This window comes from Octopus bimaculoides, chromosome 24 (genome assembly GCF_046866305.1).
Source record: "Octopus bimaculoides isolate indiv1 chromosome 24, ASM4686630v1, whole genome shotgun sequence".
In the NCBI taxonomy this organism is placed as follows: domain Eukaryota; kingdom Metazoa; phylum Mollusca; class Cephalopoda; order Octopoda; family Octopodidae; genus Octopus; species Octopus bimaculoides.
Window position 1 is genome coordinate 16,832,712 of NC_142951.1, and position 16,720 is coordinate 16,849,431.

At 39.3% G+C, this 16,720-nt stretch overlaps 1 protein-coding gene across 2 annotated transcripts in view; it reads right to left on the reverse strand.

Moving 5' to 3' along the window:
• The window catches only part of LOC106875818 (uncharacterized), a 69,872-nt gene that overhangs the window by 51,354 nt on the left and 1,798 nt on the right, over nucleotides 1-16,720 (reverse strand). For both annotated transcript variants that reach the window (XM_089341402.1, XM_089341403.1), the window contains exon 2: nucleotides 7,852-8,051. In XM_089341402.1, coding sequence (XP_089197528.1) covers nucleotides 7,852-8,051 — 200 coding nt within the window. The remainder of the gene's footprint in view (nucleotides 1-7,851; nucleotides 8,052-16,720) is intronic.

The window sequence follows — 16,720 nt, forward strand, 5'->3', positions numbered from 1 at the left end:
TAGAATAACAACAGAAAAAAGATGGTATAAACACACGCCAGAAAAGGTCACAGAAAACGAGAAAGCAACCATACTCTGGGATATGCCAATACACACAGATAGAGAAATTAAGGCAAATAGACCAGATATAGTTGTCAAAGATCATGAAGAAAAAAATGCTTTCTAATTGATGTATCAATACCAGCAGATGACAACGTTTCTCTAAAAGAAATGGAAAAACTTTCAAAATACAAAGACCTGGAAATAGAGATAACTCGAATGTGGAGTCTAAAAACAGAAACAATTCCTATCATAGTAGATGCCTTAGGTATAATAAAAAAATATTCAGATAAATACATAACAAAAACACCAGGACTTACAAATATATATAACATACAGAAAATTGCACTACTGGGTACTGCACACATTCTACGCAAAACACTTTCAATACAGTAAACATAAGAGCACCACAGCAAACCACAGCACATACCCAAGGTGCACAGAGCTGCGCTCGGTAGTGAAGTGAAAGCACGTTTTAAAAATAAAACTACTGAAGAATAATGATAATAATAATAAATACAACACACACAAATGAAAGAAAAAAAAATAAAGAAAGAGTACTATAGACGAGTTAGATCAATACTAAAAACAGAGCTCAATGCTAAAAACAAGATAATAGGTATTAACACTTTAGCTGTCCTAGTTATAAGTTACAGTATCCTTAACAGGACACTAAACGAACTATCTAAAATAGACAGGAAAACAAGAAAAATAATGACAGGATATAGGATGCACCACCAAAAATCTGACATAGAAAGACTATATATACAACGCACAGAAGGTGGCAGGGGTCTTATACAGCTGGAAAACTATTATAAAATAACCACCATAAGACTGCAAAAATACCTACTCCAGAAGCAAGGAAAACTAATACAAAAAGCCACAAAACACGAGCAAAACAAAAAACGGTTTTCAGTATTTAAGGAAGCTGACAAATACAACCAAGAAATCATAATACCTAACAAATACGAAGAAGAAGAAGAAGAAGAAGAAGAAGAAGAAGAAGAAGAAGAAGAAGAAGAAGAAGAAGAAGAAGAAGAAGAAGAAGAAGAAGAAGAAGAAGAAGAAGAAGAAGAAGAAACAACAAAAGCTATAAAACAAAAGCTATAAAACAAATGAAATCCAAACTAAAACTAGAACAGCAACGGACCATGATAAAACGATGGCAAGAAAAGCCCCTACATGGTAAATACTGGGCTAAACTAAATGCAAAAGAAATAGACAGAGAAAAATCCCAGCAATGGTTGAGAAGCTCAGGACTCAAAGCAGAGACTGAAGGAGTTTTAATTGCTGCACAAGACCAAAGCCTCCCCACCGGAAATTACCAAAAACATATACTGAAAAAAAACATAACAAGTAACTGCAGAATATGTGGAGATGGACAAGAAACAATAAATCATATTATCTCTGGCTGCCCTGTCCTGGCTAAGAAGGAATATATTCACAGACACGACAGAGTTGGGACATATATACACTGGAAGCTATGCCAATACTATGGAATAACAACAGAAAAAAGATGGTATAAACACATGCCAGAAAAGGTCACAGAAAACGAGAAACCAACCATACTCTGGGATATGCCAATACACACAGATAGAGAAATTAAGGCAAATACACCAGATATAGTTGTCAAAGATCATGAAGAAAAAAAATGCTTTCTAATTGATGTATCAATACCAGCAGATGACAACGTTTCCCTAAAAGAAATGGAAAAACTTTCAAAATACAAAGACTTGGAAATAGAGGTAACTCGAATGTGGAATCTAAAAACAGAAACAATTCCTATCATAGTAGGTGCATTAGGTATAATAAAAAATATTTAGACAAATACATAACAAAAACACCAGGACTTACAAATATATATAACATGCAGAAAATTGCACAACTGGGCACTGCACACATCCTACGCAAAACACTTTCAATACAGTAACCATAAGAGCATCACAGCAAACTACAGCACATACCCAAGGGGCACAGAGCTGCGCTCGGTAGTGAAGTGAAAGCACGTTATAAAACTAAAACTACTGAACAATAATAATAATAAAGAGACCCCGTGAGACCTCTGACAACAGGTTGCTGTCCGCTCTCACCGAATTAACCTGAGCAAACAAGACCGAGTGCTCTGAGAAGTAAAACAAAAAACAACAACAATAATGATTTCTTTATTAACCACAAAGGGTTTATACAAAAAAGCATTATGGACAACACAGGAAAAATACAATGTAGGAGTGCATGAATGTCACGTAAATAATGAAAAACAAAAACAATAATCGAATATAACAATAAAGTTCCCCAAAAGGAGACCTCCTAGGACTGATCGTAAATACCCCCAGAAGTCCACAACAGTCCTGACCACCAGTGTAAATGCCCTTTCCACTATGTCTACAGGTTCATACTTAGAGTAGGTCCATCCACTCGGGCTATTTATGCGACATTCACCCACCACATTGCTTTTCAACTGAAACTTGAAAAAGTTGATGAGGGTTTGGCCAAAGAGGAAAGTATCTGTCTTCAGCCCTTTCAATCTGGTCCATCACACAACCTCTTTCACTAAGGCCACCAGGCAAGGAAAAACCGCCTGCCCTTCCTGACCAAAGGATGGCGGCGGGGCTATCCTCACAATGGACTCAGCCGAAGCCAGATCTGTCCTACACATGACAGCAGGTGTTCGACATAATCCCACAAATCAGAAATACTCGGGTACTGGGCAAGAGCGTGGAGAGCGGTTTTGTCGCTCTGCATACATCTCGGGCAAGCCCAGCTGACTGCACTTCCGTACCTGTAGAGTTTATCCCGAACAGGCAGTGGTTCCCGGTAGCACTGTCAGGCCAAGGATTTCAAGAAATTATCCATAGGCCCTGGCCCGAAAGCGCAACCAACTCATTCATGGCGACGCCTGGAGTCTCCCCGAGAACGTTGTCGCAAATGGAGCAGTTGACCAGTGGAACGTCTCCCTTCCACAGAAAGCAGAAAAGTAGGCGCTCCAGTTTGGTCAAACTCGAAGCAGGACAGGGCACCACGGTGAGGCGATAGATGAATGCAATGTAAGCATTCGCCACTTCCACCTGACCTTTCAGGGATAGCTTTCTATCAGCCCATTTGTGGGTGAGATTGGCCACACTGCTCGCCACCTTGTCCCAGTTCTTCTCCACCTGGAGATCTAGATCGAATTGGACTCCGAGTAATTTAACCGGTCCTTTCATCCAGCATCCCACGATACTGTTGGAAGGCATGGATCTGCCTCGCTAGGTGCCGAGTTGCAGGCCCACTGACTTCTGGTTAATTTTTGCTCCTGTCACCGCCTCGTATTCTTTTAGAGAGGTGCCGACCAGTCTATGTGCTTGCTGTTCAACACTATGACGGTGACGTCGTCCGCATATGCCGACACAGTTCTCCTGCGTCCCAGTTCGCGCGGGATGCCTCTCAACGCCTCCAATGTTTGCATTAGTGACTCTAGAGCCATCACATATAGGAGACGAGAGAGGACAGCCTTGACAGACCGAACGCATGATGCTGGATGGTTCTGATAGGTAACCATTCACCCGTAACTCCGAGCAGATGTCACTGCAACGATCCAGCCACGGAAAAGGGGACTGAAACCGGCTGCTGTGAGAACGGCCGCCAAGTATTGGTGGTCAACCCTATCAAAGGCTTTTGATTGATCCAAATTGATCAACGCCCCATCCATGCCAGCTTCATTACCCAGCCTGTTTATGTTGTGTCGCATGAGGTGGAGGTTGTCGTGAATGGATCTGCTTGGACGGTGCATGTTTGCGCATCACCAATCAGTTCCTCGACGATAAGCACCAGCCTCTTCGCTAGCACCTTTGCTAAAATTTTGAAGTTTGTGTTCTGCAGCGTTATGGGCCGAAAATTTTCTTTTTGATCCCCCTTGTTTAAGTTCTTTCTCAGCAGTGTCACCTCGGCTCACAGAACTATGAATTCTCTCGTTCTGCAGCCAGGTGTAGTAGATATCTGCTAAGAGGTCACCAAACAAGTCTGGCATATAATAGTAAAGCTTGCAGGGCAGACTATCCAACCCAGGCGATTTTCTCCCCGTGCAGCCCATCATCGCATCCCGTATTACACGGCTGTTATCGGCGTTACGCAACGCCTCGCCCCACCTGCCGAGAGTCGTGGCATGCCGTCGAGGTAGGCATTAAAGTCCATCCTACATTCCGGCCCACTATTCGTCCCAAACAGTTGGGCGAAATGCCACTGAAATGCCGCACATATCCGCTCGGGCCCACTCTGGTCCACCAAAGACCGAATTGTGGCGTTGTTGTCACGTTGAGCCTCTGCCACTCGGGCCCATCGAGCGGCCTTAAATCCCTCGTTTCCTAGAGCACGTGCTTTAGCTCTAACAATGAATCCTTCGTGCTTAGCGTTGAAGAATTGGTCGAGGACCAATCTCGTCGCCGGCACGTCGGTTGCAATGCCTCTAAGCGCTTCTTCTAAGTTCCTAATTAGTTTTCCCTCTATTTTATTTTTTTTTTCTATCGTTAGAGCCTTGCTAAACTCAATCGATTCTTTTCTAATTGCCCTTTTCAGGACTCAGCACCATTTATTGTTAAGTATTGACGCCGTTAACGCCCGCTTAATTAATTCGCTAATCCGATCTCTGTAAGCATGGCACGCCCGGAGTGACGCGTTCAGCTTCCAGTAACCTGCCCACATATTTTATTTAAATCGACCGTACAGATCACAAATTTGTGGTCTGTGTAGACGACGACTTTAAAAAGTGGACAAATTATACTATCCTTCCTACTGGCCTACAGAAAATTCTATCTAGATACGACCTGGATGACTCGACGCAGTTAAACCAGTTCCACACCGGTACCTGTCAGACAGCTGAAAACGTCTGAGCAGGTTTGCGAGGCTTTTGCAACCACTTCCTTAATCTACTAGCCCCACATGGTCCAAATGTGATTCTAAGACAGCGTTCCAGTCACCCATAAGCACGAAAGGACGAGACGTTTCCAAGAAAACTTCCAGGTGTCTGAAGAAAGTCAGCTGCCCTGCTCCTGTCGGAGAATAGACAGCCACCAGCCTGATGGCACTTCTGTCACTACTGTTCACATCCAGGACCACCAACTTACCTTCAGGGTCCAGGAAGATAGTCTTTATCCTGAGATCCAGACCTCTCCGGAGCAACACCACAATTCCACCCCCTAATTTCGGTTGACATGGAGATAAATAGATCTCGTATCCACCGAAGATGGGCATGGACGCTTGTTGGTCGGAGAGTCTCTGGTTTCACTTATGGCCACCGCATCGACATTTAGTGACCTGAAGTCGTTGAGTAGATGATCCTGTTTCCAAGGCGACTCCAGGCCACGTGTATTTATACTACCAATTGTAAGCGAAGCCATGTAGGATCGAGGTATAGAATCAGAAAAGGCTACTTATTGTGATTTTGTTGGTGAGGTGGTGATTGTTGTTCCGCCCCCATGATTATTTGTGGCTATATCCGCGAGCAGTTCGTTGTACAGTCTTTTGTTTATCTCTTTCCTGAAGGTTCCAAACTCCTTCAGAATATTTTATTTTATTTTGTTGTATGTTTTGTGATGTTAGCAGGAATTATATGTATGGCGGTGTGTTGTTTGATGGTGTTGTTTGATGGTGTTGTTTGATGGTGTTGTTTGATGGTGTTGTTTGATGGTGTTGTTTGATGGTGTGATGACATCGGTGTTTGTGGTGTCTGTATTGTATATATGTGCCATAAATTCTTTATTGTTTGTGATCATTGCTGTAAAGTTGGTGATTGTGTATTGCTGGTGTTGGGATATGCGGGTTACGAGTCATGTGTGCAAACTGGGTTGTGCTTGTGCTGGTAGTGACGGTGCTGGTGGTGATGCTGTTGTTGCTGTTGACGAAGCTGGTGTGGTTGTTAATTGGAGAGTTGTTTGTTCTCCTCAGTCATCATGCCTGCCAGATTTTTGTGTTTTAGTTGGGTGAATTTTTGTTCCTTTTCCTTTTTAATCTGGTGACTTGTCATTTAGGCTCTTCTTCTTCTTCCTCCTCCTCCTCCTCGTCGTCGTCGTCGTCGTCGTCGTCCACGAAGGGTATGTCTGAGTGTTTGAGAGAGGGAAGAGGTAAATCTTGTGGGGTCTTCTGGTTGTGCTTTGTAAGGTTGTTGTTGTTCTGGTGGCTACTGATGCTGTTGTTTTTGTTGCTGTCTGGTGTGAGAAAGCTATAGATGTTGGTGAGTTATGTTGTTTGCTGTTGTTGCTTCCACTGTTGTTGTTATTGTTGCTGCTGCTACCTTCGGTACTTTGTAATTGGTGTTGCCGCAACTGTTGCTGTTGTTATCGCTGCTCCAGTAGCCACTTGTCTCTGTTGTTGCTGTTGTGTTGGAGGTATCTGCAGCAGTGCGGCTTTTTCTTGTGTTTGCTTGGGGGCAGAAAGCCTTTGAGTGGTTTCTTTGGCCACAAATGTGGCATCTTGGATTTCTACTGCTACAAAGAATTTTACACCTCTAGGGAGTTCTATCAGATCTGGAATCTCCTGTGCAGTTGCAAAATCTGCATGCAATAAATGTTCCAGTTTTCTTTTTTGTGTCAATGACTTTGAAGAATCTTCATCCCCTCCACTATGCTGTACAACATGGCTGCTGCCAGCAAGAATATGTCTACTTCTGGTGGCACCTCCGCTACCTTCACTTTAACGATTCTTCGATCGAGGTATGTGGAAATCATATGCAATTCCTCGGTCTTAAGGGTTGTCGTGGAATTTTCTTTGACCAGTTGTTCGGTTGAGAACCTCACCTCTACTGTGCCAAAGCTTCTACCAGGTGCGACATAACATTTTTTGTTCCATACAGGTCTCAGGCATTTTCAACTGGCCTTGCGTATCTCCTTCTAGTTAACGTGTTTTCAATGATATACATCTGTATATAATTGTTTTCCTCTTTGTTTCCTCTTGCACCTCCTCTGGTGTGTTCAGGTGGGCTGTCCGGCCAGTTCTGGTTAGATGCATTTTTGCTCTAGCTAAGTCCTCTTCTGATAATTCCACCTCCTCTGTTCTGCGACACATCTGAGCAAACCCACTGTGCTTAGAAAAGCAAACGCCGTCGTTGCTTTAATACTTTTTTCTCCTTTTTTGTTTGACGGTGGTGGTGGTGGTGAAATCTGTGGGTGTTTGGTGTGAAATAATTCTTTATTCTTTCTCGTCACCGTCCTGTTAATTGTTGTTGTTACTCTGATTGGTCCTCGTGGTGGCAGTGGTGGTAGCAGTGTTAGTGTTCTCCGCTCCCACCTTTCATCAGTGTTGATGGTGGTGATGTTGGTGGTGGTGGTGTTGCTGCTGTTACTGCTGCTACCGCTGCTGCTATTCTTCGTCCTCTTCTCAACTATATTAGATAGCGGAGGGAAAGAAATTCCGAAAGCGCTGTTACAATAAGTTTTGGACCCCTCGATTTGCGAAACCATAATGTAAATTTTGTTTTGTTTACTTTTTAAAAATATGGAATTTTGAGTTAATAAAACTTAAAATTCTCCCTTAAAGGACGAATATTTTGCCATCCCAGCCAGCCCTGCTTGTGGCGAGCTGGGTTGCCTTCAGGATGAAGGACGAGGGGGGAAATACAAAGACAGACATAAAGTGTTGGGGTTTACATATAATGAAATGATAAAATAATTATTAAAAAAAAAAAAGTATAGACGGTATACAATGAAAAGGAAGGGGCATATACATAATATACAAAGGTTAAAAAACAAAAGGCAAGCGCACATATGAGAGGCAGAGAAAGTTTGAGAAGAAGAAAAATGATAAATAGGAGAAAGATAAAGAAAATGTATTAGCTAAAAATACCTTAAATTTGTTCAGAAAATACATTTCCTGTAAATTACCGTCGGTCTGTAAAGTATCTGGGTTAGTCTGACTGTTACTCTGATTATTACCGGGGTTGTTGGAATATAAACTGTTTTTAATTTCATGAAAATCACTTCTAGAATGTTTGTTATTTGTATTGAAGTTTTCCTGAAAATTTGGTAAATTTCCATAGCAAAAGTCTGAAAACATAAGGAATAAATTACCATCATAACAATCCAAAAATATAACGAGTAATTTTCAAAAGCGAAGATTAGAAAATATAACGAATATTTTTTTAATTAAATGAATCTGTGTAGACTAGTTGTGATCTACATCAGAAAAAGTCCTTAGTAAATTTGTATGTGTGGGAAAATAAAATCCTGGTGTTGCAACCAAAGTTCTACGATAAAGAACTTTCTGCAAATTTTTAGGAATCTTCTTGCCCTCGGTTTACGAATTTATCCAAATTTCTCACCTTCAATGAAAATATAACGATTGATGGCTTAAAAACACTTAGTGACCATGGAGTAAGGAGCGGGCATGGTCGAATGGTAAAAATTTCGCTTTACAATCAGTTCCTGGTTTATTTCAGAGCGTGAATACCAACGGCTTTGCTATCGATCATTCCCAGTAAAGTATTTAACAGTGTAGAGTAAAATGAAGAGCTCGGAATTGTCTGGTAGACTACGTTAACTAAAATCTTCACCATTCATCAAAGGCGCCGTCCATTTGGAAAAATATGAAAATGCTTCAAATTATTATTATTAGTTACTATAAATCAATGTACAAATGCATGTATTCATATATGCACATATCCACACGTGTACACATGACAAAAATGCACACACATATGTAACGCACACACATACACAAACATGTATATGTATATGCATGCGCTTATCTGTATATGTAAGCGGGTGTGTGTTTTTGTGTGCTCGCGCGTCTGTGTCTGTTTGTCCCCCACAACAGCTTGATAACCGGTGTCTCTATATTTAAATCCTTGTAACTTAGCGGTTCGGCAAAATTGACCGACAAAATATGTACCAGACTTTAAAAAAAGTACTAGCTTGATTCATTCGACTAAAATTCTTCAAGGCAGTGCCCCAGCATGGCTGCGGTCTAATGACTGAAACAAGTAAAAGAAAAGAAATGAGATGCATACATACATATTGGTTATTAGTATCGTTATGCCTAAGCAAAAAAATTATATTTATATATATATATATATATATATATATATATATATATCGTTAAACTAATACATCCTTTTGTTGTTTACACCACCTGTCCCCGTCTGTTGTTTTTTTCGTAAATTCTCCCCCCCCCCCATATATATATATATATATATATATATATATATATATATATATATATATATATATATATATATGTATGTATGTATGTATGTATGTATGTATATGAGTTCAGCAAAAATTTAGATTCAGGTCAATATGATACTTAAGTTGAGGCACCAGAATTTAGTACGGTATTATCCATACAATTTCAAAGTAAGGTGATTAAAATCAAAATAAGCAACAAAGATATCCAGAGGTAATGCAGTGCAATCGTTTCATGCAACTCCATTGAATTGAATATTGCAATCATTACATCAATTTAAAATGCAGAACAATCCTCAGCTGCACAAAAGACAAAGAATTAAATTAAATTAAATTAGAACAGATGGACAGATTAGTATAGTTATACCTAAAATTTCCAAGAAGTTAAGGAGATAAACAAAGAACATGCTGGCTTCACTCCAGCATAGAAGTTACTAAGTTATCAAGAAGATATGCATTGTTACAGACTCTACCTGTCACTGTTTTTGTTTTTATGGGGTCAGTTTCAATTCATAGACTAGTTTATCAAATCCTTGTATATCTAAGGCTGAGAGAACAGAGGGCAGTATCTGTTAGGGGTAGGGTTGAGGGAGCAGACAGAAATCATAGTTGGTATAGTCATAAAAATCAAGATTTATTAGAAACAATATCATGAGGTTAGGTATACACACACATACGCACATATATGTAAATACATACACACACACACATATATATTTGTACATACACATATACACATATATACATGTACATAGGATAATAATATATATGACAAACTGATGGAAATCAGGTGGTCAAAAGCCAGGAAAAGAAAAGGAGAAAGCTTTTACCCAGCAGTAAGAGAGAAAGTTTTACATGAAAGTTTGCGTGTATGTGTGTGCGTGCGCGCGTGTGTGTGTGCGTGCGCACATGCGTGTGCGTGCGTGCGAGTGCGTGCGAGTGCGTGCGAGTGCGTGCGAGTGCGTGCGAGTGCGTGCGAGTGCGTATGTGAATGTTCATATTCCCTCATAAAAAATTATATTAGGCCTGGTATGGCAACATGTAATGGAAGTTTTGATGAGAATGTTCCACCATTATTCCTTGGGATGGAATAAATGGATATATTCAACACACACTCATCTATCTATCTATCTATCTATCTATCTATCTATCTATCTATCTATCTATCTATCTATTTATCTATCTATCTATCTATCTATCTATCTATCTATCTTCTTACCAATCTCCCCGTCTCGTTCTGCTTCCTTTTGTTGTCCTTGCTTCTCCCCTTCACTGCTATACATATCCCTCTCTTACTCTTCCTCCCTGTCTCTCGTCGCTCACCTTTGTTCAACTTCCTTCCTTTTTCTCTCTCTACCATTCCTCGTTGATCACATGTGACCTGTGGTCACCTTTTCCTTTCTCCATTCGGCCAGCATAAAGGCAACACGAACTGCTATCTCTCTCTGCTCAAGTTCGTCACATCACAGCGTTCAGTATCTCATCTCAATCGGCTTAACGGCCCTTAACGTTGTTTTCACTATATAGTTTTTCCTGTCTTGGTTTTTGTTTGCTACTTTGGAATCCCCGGCATTGCAGGTTAATCCGCTTCGCGGGAAGAGCTATTCTAAGAGCGCGTTCTGCCTCATCTTCGAAACGCCTAGTTTAGAATAGAGGCAGCTGATGAAGGAAAAGTTCCATAAGTGGCTTGTCTGTTTTCCTGTGTTCATTCTGTTGTCCGTAAAAAACTCCGTTTTTTGTGCTTTCTTTATGTTCCAGATCCTTTTTTGTCCACGTTTTTTTGACGTCCTGTACCCGGATATGCATCTATATATACATGTAGATGTAGGTATGTACATGTATCTATGTATACATGCATATGCTCACATATCATTTGTATTTTATATATATATATATATATATATATATATATATATATATTTATATTTGAAGAAAAGCAACAAAAATTCAATAGGTTATAGCAGTACGTACGTTTCGTACTGCTATAACCTATTGGATTTTTGTTGCTTTTCTTCAAATTTTATTCACCAAATCTCTTGATTTTGTTTTTAGTTTTTACCCTACCAAATTCTGGTGCCTCAAACATTTTAAGTACCACATTTAATCTTTTGATTACATCTATATTATTATATATATGTATATATATATATATATATATGTATATTTATGTATATATATATATATACACATATATATATATATATATATATATATATATATATATATATATATATATATATATATATATATATATATATATATATTTATATGTATGCATATGTATTTATATATGCGTATGTTTTGTGTATATGTATGCATATATGTATGCGTGCGTCTATACATATATAAACACATGCATACGTATATTTGCATTTGGCTATGTGAGACATCATAGGTAACACTGATCCGGTTGATTGCTTTCACTTACTGCTAACCTTCCCTATTTGTCATAAACACGATGGAAATATTGAAGGGCTCTCTTTCATCTAACCCATCAGCTCCTGATACTCAACAGCCTGCTCAAATATCCGTTAGGGTGTATTGCAGAGGGGGACAGTAAGGTTATTGGGTTCATAGCGTGTTTGTCACAAACAAAGGATGTATATGGTTGAATGATACGGTAGTGAGAGGTTTAATACCGTGAATGTGGTGTTTTAACGGTGGTTGTAACTGTTACTGTTGTTGCCATTGTTTAGCCCCTAATCCGACCTGATAAAGCAGACGACTGATCAAAATATTGCCAGCTGTGACCATAGGGATAATCAGGATTTGGAAATTGAGAATAGAAGGAATCCCTTTTAAACTTGAGTATGGTTAAAAAACTTGAAAACAAACATATAATAAAATAAAATAGGACTTATACATATACACAACGAACACTTCTAAGCACTGTACACCTGATATTTCGAGGATTTTTAATACAGTAGAAGATACAAACAAATAAGTATCTAAGGTCCACACAACAGCACTCGGCCGAAACCAAGCAATGGAATTATTGCTGCTTTAACAACAACAACAACAGCAGCAACAACAAGAAGAAGAAGAAGAAGAAGAAGAAGAATGTTAGGATTCTTTTCTTTTACAATAAGTCTAATCTGTTGAGTGTATATGAATATATAATAATAATAATAATAATAATAATAATAATGATGATGATGATGATGATGATGATGATGATGATGATGATGATGATGATGATGATGATGATGATGATGATGATGATGATGATGATGATGATGATAATAATAATAATAATAATAATAATAATAATAATAATAATAATAATAATAATAATAATAATAATAATAATAATAAGAAGAAGAAGAAGAAGAAGAAGAAGAAGAAATGGAGAAACTTTCAAAATACAAAAGACCTGGAAATAGAGGTAACTCGAATGTAGAATCTAAAAACAGAAACAATTCCTATCATAGTAGGTGCCTTGGGTATAATAAAAAAATATTCAGACAAATACATAACAAAAACACCAGGACTTACAAATATATATATAACATACAGAAAATTGCACTACTGGGCACTGCACACATCCTACGCAAAACACTTTCAATAGAGTAACCATAAGAGCATCACAGCAAACTACAGCACATACCCAAGACACACAGAGCTGCGCTCGGTAGTGAAGTGAAAGCACGTTATAAAAATAAAACTACTTAATAATAATAATAATAATAATAATAATAATAATAATAATAATAATAATAATAATAATAATAATAATAAATGCCCGGATGCAGTACCAGGCAGTGGCTCTCATGGCTTCTGATCTTAATCGATTGGAAGTGTTATCATGTACATTGTTTTGTCTTGGTATAAAAAGATGGGCTACAGCAAATATTCTGCTCAATACCACAGATTTGCTTGTCAGTTGTTTGACCGTAACCAGTTGAGCATGTCCCTTGGTGGCTGACGATATGTGAATCTCTGATCACGAGCAGAAATAGTGGGGGAGCATCATAGCCATGTGTTGAGAGGAATTATTTGGGGTTTGAATAATTCACCTTTGGAAACATGGGTATTTTGCTCAACATCCTTAAACAAACCTTATTCAGGGACTTTTTGGGCGGGATGGGCGACTCGAATTGAAGAAAATTCTAACTGGGCCCCACCTGCGAGGTCATGCGCTGTTTATCTTGATATGAGACCACCATGTCACGCACATGTGGTTGTGATGCATGTGCCTGGTGTACCCTTATCAGACGGGTAGTCATGATGGATATAATGGGCTTCGTATATTTTACCCCAGTGTCACTTTGATGGCATACACTGCTCTCTCACTCAATAATAATAATAATAATAATAATAATAATAATAATAATAATAATAATAATAATAATAAAGCACGGGTGACGTGAAAGAATAAGTGGGAAAAGTGCCTAACTGGAAAGACCCGGAAAAGACGGGATCCATGGTTTTTGGTTGAAGAGATGCCACGCGGTACATGGAAGACTAGCAGCCCAATTGAATGTGTGTGTGTCCAGAAAGGTACAGTCCATGTGTGGATGGTAACTGGGAGGACAACACTTATAATGAAAGATAGAAGAAAGGGGAATATTGTGGGGAAACTACCGTCCCAGAGCATGCCTAAACATAATATGGAAGATACTCACTGGAATATGTGCAGCAAAGACATGTATTTTCCTAACACAGGGAGAAATACTACCAAAGGAACAAAAAGGATGTAGCAAGAGTTCTCAGAGTACTAAGGATCACCTGGTCATCGATAGAACAGTCTTGAGGCATTGTAAAAGCCATCATACAAACATGTCTATGGCTTGGATTGACTTTAAGAAGGCATATGATATGATGCCTCATTCTTGGATCGTTGAATGCCTGCAGATGTTTGGTGTTGCTGACAACATCACAAATTTTCTGATGCATTGCATGAAAGAGTGGAAACCAAATTGTACTTAAGTAATGTATTCCTTGGAAAAGTTAATATTAAAAGGGGAATCATCCAAGGTGACTCGTTTTCTCCGTTACTATTTGTAATTTCACTAAAACTCATAACAATGACACTTAGGAAAGTTAAGATGGGTTACCGATGTGGGAAGATAGCCCCATCATTGAACCATCTTCTGTTTATGGATGACCTGAAATTGTTTGGGAAATCTGAAAAACAGATAAATACCTAGCCAAAACAGTTCAGAAGTGTGTTAGGGACATCGGTATGGAATTTGGGATTACCAAATGCTCAGTACTTAATATGAAAGGTGGGAAGAAAGCATCCTGCAGAGGAATGCGATTACCATCAGGAGAGACCGTGGGTGGACCCGACGGTAGTGGGTATAGATATTTAGGGATTTGGGAGCTGGATGACATTCTACACAGAGAAATGAAAGTCAAGGTCAGCGAGGCATATCAAAAGAGGGTGAAGATGGTGTTGAAATCCAACCTGAATGCCATTTCTTCGAAGCGAAACACGAAGGTTGCGTTGTCAGAGCTAAGGCCCGGACGCTCAAACATGAAGGAAGTAAAGCTGTCCGATGGGCCCGAACGGTGGAGACGCGACATGACAACAAAACTACGATCAGGTCTTTGACGGATCACGATGGGTGCGTTGTACTCGGCTCCGAGCAGATGTGTGCAACTTTTCAGCAGCACTTCGGGCAGTGGTTTGGGGAGGGCGATTGGTGGATGACGGTGGCGGAATTTAGTTTGTACCTGGACGGCCTGCCGCGACTCTCGGCAGCTGACGTGAGATTATGTGAAAAGCCGATAACAGCCGCTGAAATTCGGGAGAGGATGAGTGATTGCACAAGTCGCAAATCGCCTGGGTTTCAATGGTCTGCTCTATGAATTCTATGTTTTCATGCTAGATTTGTTTGGTGACCTCTTGGCAGATGTCTACTGCAAATGGCAACAGAACAGGAGAATTCCTAGCGCTGTTAGCCAAGGTGTGGTGATAGGGGCTAAACTGCACTTTTCAAAATTTGCACTAAAAATAAGTAAAAGGTAAAATTACTACCTGCTTTTATAGTAAGTTGATGCAAGTAGTTTATCCCGCCCCCTCCAACTTTAAGTTCATGCAATTGGAAAACCGCATTATTTATGGGATAACCGAATATATATATATATATATATATATATATATATATATAGATAGATAGATAGATAGATAGATAGATAGATAGAGAGAGAGAGAGAGAGAGAGAGAGAGAGAGAGAGATAGGTCATATATGTATGTATGTTTACTTTTGAGTGTGTGTTTGTGTGTGTTTTTATACATACTCACACAGGCTTGTGTATGTGGGCGATAATATTAGGGAAGGTTAAAAAGATTCGTGTGCAGTGAACCAAATATTTGCAAAGTCATGCACACACGTGTGAAACGCACCTTGTTTTACATAAACTTTTATATATATATATATATATATATATATATATATATATGTGTGTGTGTGTGTGTGTGTGTGTGTGTGTGTGTGTGTGTGTGTATGTGTATGTATGTATGTATGTATCATATACAAATTATATCTCACATACATCATACACATGCAACACAGGCGTAACACAAATAATACAAATGGAGTCGGATATAATTTTTACAGACACTCGCGCACACACTCACACATACATACACAGCCAACAGGATGTATATGTATATATCGTTTTATTCATACCAAGCAGACATGTATAATAAGACTGTAAATGGGTCCTTCGCCATTTTCGACGATGAGTACTCCAGCTGTTAAATCAATTGCAGTACACCTGATTGAATTATAGGTTGACGGTGAATTCCAAAGACATATGTATCAGTAACGTAAAAGCCAGATAAAATCCATGTGACTTATTTGTACAGTTAAATGCCACTCGCTACATCGAGTTATTTATCTTATCTCATTTTCGTTTCATTTATGCAAGTTACTTAAACTATAAATGTAATCTACTCTTATTTTATGTTTGAGTGTCTCGTTCCACTGGTGACAAGGTAGGGCAACTGGAGGGCTGATGACGCCTATTAAGTGAGAAATATGTGTCTGTAGCTGTACTTTTGTTTCCAGACATTTAGATTGTCTTTCAATGAATTACCTGTCGATTTTGGTGACTTCTTGAGTTTATCTTGGTTATGAAGTAGTAATCTTGGCGAGATAATAATTATTATATGTGAGTGTATATGTGAGTGTATGTGAGTGTATATGTGTGTATGAGTGAGTGCCTGTGTGTATGTGTGGGCATGCATAAGATTATGTAAGCGTGTGTATATGTGTACGTATGGGAGCGTGCGTGTGTATGTGTATGAGTAAAGAAATACGTGCGCTGTGTGGAGCGGTGTGTCGTATGTGCTCTGTGTATTTATATCTGTCTCTGTGTGTGTGAACGTGTGCATATGTGTAAGAATAGGTGAGGCTGTGTAACGTATGTGTATGTGTGTGTGTGTTTTTGCGTGTGTAAGGCAAGCAGATGTGTATGTGTGTATGTGCTTGCGCGCAAACGCATGTGTGTAGTAGCTACTGTGTGCGTGTATGCTTTGTGCAAGTAGCGTGTGTGAGTGCGTATGTGTGTGTTTGTGCATC